Source organism: Myotis davidii, unplaced genomic scaffold, assembly GCF_000327345.1.
Source record: "Myotis davidii unplaced genomic scaffold, ASM32734v1 scaffold1031, whole genome shotgun sequence".
In the NCBI taxonomy this organism is placed as follows: Eukaryota; Metazoa; Chordata; class Mammalia; order Chiroptera; family Vespertilionidae; genus Myotis; species Myotis davidii.
In genome coordinates, this window is record NW_006283442.1 from 1,091,178 (window position 1) to 1,099,493 (window position 8,316).

General features: G+C 46.5%; 1 protein-coding gene across 4 annotated transcripts in view; it reads right to left on the reverse strand.

Annotated features, from left to right (window-relative positions):
- SPATA13 (spermatogenesis associated 13) overlaps positions 1 to 8,316 on the reverse strand; it is a 90,470-nt gene that overhangs the window by 12,714 nt on the left and 69,440 nt on the right. For all 4 annotated transcript variants that reach the window (XM_006753685.2, XM_015564369.1, XM_006753687.2 and 1 more), the window contains 5 exons: positions 6,303 to 6,439; positions 5,058 to 5,237; positions 4,532 to 4,717; positions 2,821 to 3,000; positions 634 to 866 (listed from right to left, as the gene is read on the reverse strand). In XM_006753685.2, coding sequence (XP_006753748.1) covers positions 634 to 866; positions 2,821 to 3,000; positions 4,532 to 4,717; positions 5,058 to 5,237; positions 6,303 to 6,439 — 916 coding nt within the window. The remainder of the gene's footprint in view (positions 1 to 633; positions 867 to 2,820; positions 3,001 to 4,531; positions 4,718 to 5,057; positions 5,238 to 6,302; positions 6,440 to 8,316) is intronic.

Consider the following 8,316-nt stretch of genomic DNA (forward strand, 5'->3'; position numbering starts at 1 on the left):
GAGGAGGAGGGGAGGAGAGGAGGAGGAGAGGAGAGGAGGGGGAAAGAGAGAAACATCGATCTGTTGTTCTACTGATTTATACATTCATTGGTTGATTCTTGTATGTGTCCTGACTGAGGATTGAACCTGCAACCCTGGCATATCCGGACGATGTTCTAACCAACTGAACTACCCAGCCAGGGCCCAAATAATTTATTATTATTTTTTTTGGCAGACTGTTAAAACCATAAACCATATATATGTTTTTTTTAAAAAAAATGTTTTTACTCATTTCAGAGAGAGAGAGATGAAGGGAGAGGGAAAGACAGAGAGAGAAACATCGATTAGCTACCTCCTGCACACACCCTACTGGAGACTTAGCCTGCAACCTGGGCATGTACCCTGCCTGTGACTTGAACTGGTGACCTTTTGGTGTAAGGGACAGTGCTCGACTAACTAAGCCACACCAGACAGGGCTATTTTTTAATATCTCTAGGAATGGATATTTTGGAGCCTCAATAACCCTATTTTAGAAATAACGGAAGTGACAAGCCTGACATCTGAGCCCTCTGTCCCTGCCATCCTGGGAAGCGCAGGAGAGCTGAAGGCCTCAGCACATGGTGGAGAGACAGGCGTTGCCCGGTGGCCTCTCACCTGTGCTCCTGCGTGGTGTACTTGAGCAGCTCGGCCAGCTGCAGGGGGTACTTGCAGATCTTCTGCACGGGTGTGAGCAGGAAGCCATCAATGGCGATGTCGATCATCTGCTGCAGCAGGCGGCAGGCCTCGAAGAAGTGCCGGTACCTGCTCTGCTTCATCAGGCCGGACAGCTCCGTGCAGGCCCCCGGGTGGTTGTTACAGTACTCGGAATAGATAGCGAAGCCCTCTTGCTGGGAAGGGGAAAGCACAGCGTCATCAAGCTATGGGGGCTGTGGGCTGAGACAAGGACAATCCTGTGGGAGGGGGCGTCCCTGGGAGGAGGGAGAGGTGCCCCAAGTCCTTCGGCAACGTTTTTCCCACCTGGGCAAGAAGCCAAAATCTTCTCTGTGGTAAGAGGCCATTTGCAGACTCTTCAGAGGGTTCTTATTTCTTGGGGGTGCAGGGAGAGGCTGTTCTAGGACTCAGAACCCTGGTCCCCTTCCGGGAAGCCTCCCACAGACCCGGAAAGGGTGAGTCATAGGTGCACTGGGCTTCCCCCGAGCACAGCGCCCTCTACTGTCACCCTCCTCACCCCAGCTCTGATCTAAGAGAAGAAGGTGCTGTTCTTATGCCCAACTCGCTCCCTCCTCGTCCTCTTTACTTTCCCTTTAAACTCCTTGACCAAGAGGTGAGGATTCAAAGCTACCGTCTTCTCATTGTGATATTCCCCCACTTGGCTCCCACGCACGTTGCCCACCCACCTCTAAGGCAAGCCCTTTGCTCACTTCCTTTCTCCCTGGGTCACTTCCAGGCTGCAGCCATCCTGCCGGCTTCTCCATCATGCCTGCCCTTCCCCTGGACTCTGCAGAGTGCCCTCCACCTTCTCTCCCTGCACACTCCCAAGAGCAGGCTTGCTGGCTCGGTTCTTGGGCTCTGCTCCCCACTCCAGGTGTCTCCTCACCACTGCCAGGCTTCACGGTCACAAACATTGACCTGCCCAGAGCAGGTTCCTTCCCGGCCATCTCCACTCCAACGTTTATACACAGGCGTGCTCAATCGCAACACCCACAACCAAACTCCTGCTGCCCTACAGGGCAGGCTTTCCTAACCCACCTGTTCGTTCTTTCAGACTCAAAACCCTGCGCATGGTTCTGACTGCTGCTTTTCTTTGTTACCTATGGCCAGTCTTGTCAGTTTGTCCTCAATGAGTCTGTCTTTGTGTTTCCTGCCATCACCTTGCCCAGGCCCAGAAGCAGCAACCCCTGTGGTCCTTAGCTGAACTCTCCTGTCTCCATGCAAGATCCACCCACTGAGGCTTCTTCCCGCTCCGGTGCTACTGCCTCTGCAGCCTGCCCTTCGGTGACTCAGAAGCTTCTCTTAACCTCCATGGACCTTCTACTCTGGCCAAACAGGTGTTTTACAAAGTCCCATACAGGCCCAGTGCTCTCATGGGCTCGACCTTCCCACGTGCATTATCCCCACAGCATTATTTTCAGCTATTTGAAAGCAACCACCTCGGGTATCTGCTCCACACCACTACCTCTATGAAGCTACTGGCCCCGGACCAGCCTGTGCTGCAAGAAGGTGGTGGTGGTGGTTGTCACTGCTGTTGCTATTACTATTATTGGGCCCTGGCCATTTTGGCTGGGAATAGAATCTTCCTTTGGAATTTTTTGGTATTAAATAGTGGCAGTCAGTCATCAGCTACATGATCAGCTCCTGCCATCATCACAAGACTGGCCTGCGCATTTACACTGGTTACAGGCCTGGGTCCCAGAGCCACAGGCCTCAGTCTGTCTTCCCATCTGCCACTTACTAATGTGTGACCCTAGGTCAGTTACCCTATGGGCTTCAGATTCCTCATCTGTAAAATGAGGACAATAATATACCTACCTCACAGCAGTATAGGAGCTAATATGAGAAGATCCTGAAAACAGTGCTTAACATATAATAGACAATTAATAGGTCTTATTAAAAATTACTCCAAACTGCATAAAAGGGGGAAGATTAAAAAAAATGGACTTAGTATATTTAGCTAAAGGTTAACCATATAAACTAATCAACTTACTTTACAAGTGACATCTCCATTCTATGGGCAATTAATCTAGCAAACAAAGAAACAAAAAGGACTCCTATTTTTAATGAAGAATCATTGCAAAATTATTTAACCAGATGTTATTAATAAAGAAGTAACAGGTGACATACATGTTGAAGAAAGCAGGATCCTATTTCACTTAAATGAGGCTCATCTTTATTGTACTGTTTCTCAAGGTCTTTCAGGAACTTTCTTTGGAATTTATAAATATCTTCTATGTTTCCAAAAATGGTGGCTAGCTGTGCAACAGTGAACATTCCCGTGTGCTTGCGACACTGTCGAATATAGCCCTGCAAAAGGGAACATATGCTTTTAAAAATGAATTTGGAAATTCATAGAATTTATTTCTCTGAATAATACAGTATTTTGCATCCAAAGCCATTGTCTTGGAGCAGATTTTAATTAGAGAAATTACTTTCACATCTATGGGTCTCTGTTAGGAGAATCCTACTTCCGTGGCTACAATGTGCCATGTTTTAAAAACAAAAGGAAAGAGAAAAGATGTGTGTGGTTGGATTTATCATACAAGAAGCCATATCCAGTTTCTATATTCATGAAACAAGTTGCTCAGTTTCAAATACTAGCTCAGAAATTGGCCTTGTTATATTTTTTCTAAACTCTTCAGATAATCATTCTCCGATTGCTGATTCTATTTCACAACCAAGAAGACTTGTTAGAAACTACTAATTATGCGCCCTGTTTGTACTATGGCTTCGGTAGGAGTTAGTGAGGAAAGGCCATACATATATGTAATAATTATTCCCACATTAACATCAGGTAATTACAGACTAGACTGACTCTATGGTAAAATCCACCCTGGACTATTTGGTATGAATTTTAACAGAAAGACAATGTAAAGGTTCAGGGTACAGGCTCTGGGCAGACTGCCTGGTTTAAATCCCAACCCCACCACTCAATTTTTCCACACCCCAGTTTCCTCACCTGTACACGGGCTAAGACATAGTGAGAGTGTTGTAAGAGTAAAATGAGTTAACCCAGGTAGAGAGGGGTGGCACATAGTCAATGCTCAATAATTATTAGCAATTACTTTCATCTTCATAGAATGCCACTTTAAAGAAACTCCCTTAGCCAGATATTCCTACTGAACAAGACGGCACAAACACACAAAACATTGGTATATCTGCATCTGGCCAGTTAATCCAGTTACAAATGTGCGGCTGTCTCACTTCAGCTTGTCTTCAGGGCTGAACGTTCCAGCCGAATTGAGAGTGGAGAGGTCAGCACTCGCAGCAGGACAGTCTGGTATAATGCTCACACAAAACCCACAAAAACTAAAATGCCACGGGAGGAATAAAATGCATCACACAGCATAACTATCATGATGCTGTGGAATATAGCTTTGGCTATCACTAGTGTTTTGTTCTTTTTCTACATCTAAATGACTCAGAATCTCGCCTGTGAGACAGTGTTAGAGGCAGTGGGCTGTACACCACCAAACCTTTGAATCTTGGTCAAGTTAAGTGGGGTTCACTGACAGGTGTTGCCTTCACTGACAGGCTCTTGCTCTGAATAGGCTCAGGGTTCGGCGCTGAAAGAGACAGTGGCCGAGGGCCCGAGAGAGACCTGACTGCAACAGCCTGGTGGATGGCCATGATGCTCACCACTGAGGCTCACCGAGGTAGACGCAAATGTAATGAGTGAGCAGTGTGTGCAGGAGCCAGAGGTATAGGAGGAGGTGAGGTGGAATGAGGGCTTTAAAAAATATGTGCATAGGAGGGTGTGACTGGGAACAGAAGAGAGCCAGGTGGGCATATCATAGTCATGTGAAACCTCAGTGAGGCCGCATGTCTGGCGCCCTACCTCACAGATATCCTTGAGGTGCTTGATGTACACCCGCTCAGTGTTCATGATCTCCTGGATGACGTTGGTCCGCATCTGCTGCTTGCTCTCAGAGTGTTTGTGGCGGGTCGTGCCAGCATCCTCCTGCTGCTCCTCACCCTGCGTGCTGCTGGAATTCTCCGACAGCTCTTCCTGATTGACACGCAACTGCAGTGCACACACAGGGGTGGGGGGGGGGGGGGTGGGAGAGGTGGCACCGCAACAGACAGGGGCCCCCATGGCTTCTGCTTCCTCGGGAAGGCAACCTGACCCTCGCCTGACTTATGTACTTGGCAGAGCCGCATGGCGTCAGTGGCTCAAAACACAGCAGCAGTGCCAAACAACTAGTTACCTTGGTTAAAAGTTTTCCTTTGACCCAGTTGAATTTCTAGGTTTGACTGAAACAGTTATAACAAACTGAATCTGTACAAAGAGTGAGTTTGGCCTGAACCATTCTACCTGCCGCTCCCCAGAGACAGGTGTGAGGGGTGAGAGGGCCAATACCTACCCTGACAAAGCTTGCTGGGAACCAGGCTTCCTTCTCCTCACTCCGGCCCCACCACCAGTCCTTGTTAGAGGCTTCCAGAACCTGGATGACATCTCCTGCCTTGAAGCCCAGTTCCTGGTCATCCATGGTCACGTGGTCCCACAGGGCTTCTGCACAGACCACACTGCCATCGCTGATCAGCTGAAATGGAGACACACAGGCGTGCTTAGTGCGAAAGTCAGGAGAGCAGAATGGGCGGGCAGTGGTCTGTGTGGCGTCTCAGGGTGAGATGCACATCTCCTAGTTCTCATTTGTATACGCCAATGGCTTTGGGTCAGTACTGACTGACTGTTACACAAAATGAATGAAGAAAAACATAGTAGGGAAAAGAGAATTTAGGTGAGTCTCTCTCACATGACCTTAAAGCCCAAATCCACTTTAAAAAAAAAAAAAGTATAAATAGCTCACTTATCTGTAGGTCGGTTAACTAACAAACCTGAATATCTCGAATATACACGGAGAAATGCTTTCTGAGCTGCCAAGCAAGATGCTGCCGAGCGGGGCCTCTGAAGGTCACGCAGGGGGCTTAGCTGCAAGACCCTCAGCGTCACCCAGAACTCAGCCTTCACACTTCACTCACAATTTGAAAACACTTTCTAGTTTACTGCAACCAAAGAGAACACAGAATGATCTCTAGATAGTCTACAGTTCATAATAAAAGTAAAGAACAGACGTAGCTCATGTGAGTCCAGTGCAGGGGCAGACAACAACATCCGCTTGGCTCCTGGGGCACCCTCAGAGCCTCCTCACTGAGGTGTCAAGAACTCCAAAGCTAGCGGTGCCTTCGAGAAAGACTGCTGTGAAAAAGGCTAAAGATGCAGGCTGGTAGAAAGAATACCAGATTCACAGTGAGAAATATGTGGCTCATGCCAGCTCTGCCATTTACCAGCAAGTAATTTAGCCTCTTACTTTCAGAGTGTTTATTACAATATGGACGGTAACTGCAACCTCTTAGATCGGCTGTGAGAGTTATGATAAAGGGCGAGTTAGTCAGAATGAACGGCTGCCTAAGCTAATGACTACTGCTCTTATCACAAAAAGGGAGGAACTTCATTACATAAATTGTCCTTGAAAATGCCAGAAACTGTTTGTCTAGTCAAAGTTCTAGGTTTTAGAACATGCAATAAATAATCAGAGAGCGAAGTCTGAAGCGATGCTGGCCCTGGTATCAGTGTCCACCACTGGTCACATGTGGGATCCCAGTACCTCGTTGATGGCCAGCTGCTCCCCGCCTGGCTGCAGGTATCTGGGGTTGGCCTGACAGAGGTCTTCATAGCTGTAGTCCTCCTCGCTGCCGTTGTCATCCACTAAGGCACAGGATTCAGTACCGCCATCTGAAGAAACTTAAAAAAAAGTAGTGGCATGGTTTAAAAGACACAGCTAACAAACATTTTTAAATGACAAAATCATTAGAAAGTTTCTACTGATCTATTTAATCCAAAAGTAGCAGTTGATGCTAAAAAGGGCTGGGGTTAAGCGACACATTCGGTAGGAAGGGGAATAATTCAGAGAGCATTGCTAATATTAACATAGTGTTGTTTCGTGAGCTAGGATACTGCATGAACTAGGTGTGATTTAGTTGGAAATTTGTGCTGCCAAGTGGATATAAAAATATAAATACAGATAGTGTTTCTAAGCAACATGTTGATAAAGCTTGAGAAGTAAAAGAAATGAAAAATATAATAATCATTTTTTAAAAAAGCATTTTGTTTCCATTTTTTACCTGCAAGGCAGTAGCGCTGCTAAAATCGAATGGTCCTTGTAGTATCATTAAGTGAAAACATGTAGCCATTTTTACTAGTTTTTCACATGGGAAAAGGTTGGAACTCACACTATCAGAATTGGGAATTTACCAAAAAAAGAGAAAGACCTTTTAACGATGGGTATAATGTTTTAGATTAACCACCGTGGTATTCAGATTTTCTTTCTTGGGACAGTGGCCTATTCTTGCCAAGGCTAATCTGTCATCGAGCAAAGGAAATTCAAACAACAACAGTACAGAAAAGGTCTCATGGAACGAAACGTGGCCAGATCCGATGCAACGGCAGCACATCTAACGAGAGACGAGCCTGGAAGAGCAAGCTGGGAGCACACAGCCTGTCGGGGCTTCGAGAGCACGGAGTGACGGGTTTAGAGTCACAGGGCCGGGTTTGAATTCTGGCCCTGCCCCTCTGCAGGCAGGCAGCCCTAACCAAGCAATTTAATCTCTCTGAGCTTTACATTCTGTTGTAAAAATATTTTCTTTCTTTTTAGAGAATCAAGTGAGATTTTGTATGTCAAGCTCCTGGCAACTCACTAAAGAGAGTTATTGTGGTGATGGCAGCGAGCGTGGTGGGAGCAGGGTTGGTGGGGCAGAGGCCGGATCCAGGGAAACCAGACGGGAGGCGCTGCGCCTGGGAAATGAAACTCAGAACATGGTGCGCAGGTTGAGCAGTGGGAGGGAGATGTCTGCCCTTGTTTTCATCAAGGACTTACGATTCTAAATTTGTAATAAAGGGAACAGGTCTACTTTCTAAACAAAACAACTTTAAAAATAATTTTTTTAATCCTCACTGAGGACATGTTCTTATTGATTTAAGAGAGAGAGGAAGGGAGAGAAACATTAATCGGCTGCCTCATGTAGGCACCTTACAGGGGATCGAACCCACAACATAGTTTGTGCCTTGACTGGGAGTCCAACCTGTGACTTTTTGGTATATGGGATGATGCTCCAACCAACTGAACTACATCGGCCAGGGCAGAACACCTTTCTTTTTTTAATGGCATCTTTTCTATTATTTATTTTGTACTAAGCCTTCAACATTTGATGGGCATTTTACATTTGCAGCCCACCCCATCTGGACAGGCCACATTTTAGGTGCTCCGCACGCGCAGTCAGCCCTGCCCACGCCCCAAACTCTGCGTCCCAGGCCCTCACAGCTTTCCTCCCTCCCCATCACTTCAGCTATGCTATTGTGAACAACTCTTTTAAAGCAATACGTTTTGTAAACAGAGACTAGAATTTTTACAGCAAAAACTATTGAAAAAGAATTGCAACAATGGAGGGTAATAAACGTGAAAACAAGCTCTATGAATGTATTTTTAGCACTGGATTGTTAAGTTTTCTTCACTGAACAGACAGGACAAACGATGATGATGTCGAGAGATATGCATAACACACAAAGTGCAATGGTGGGAAGGCAGACGGCCAGTGCAGTCCACAAGCTGGACCCACTCTTTC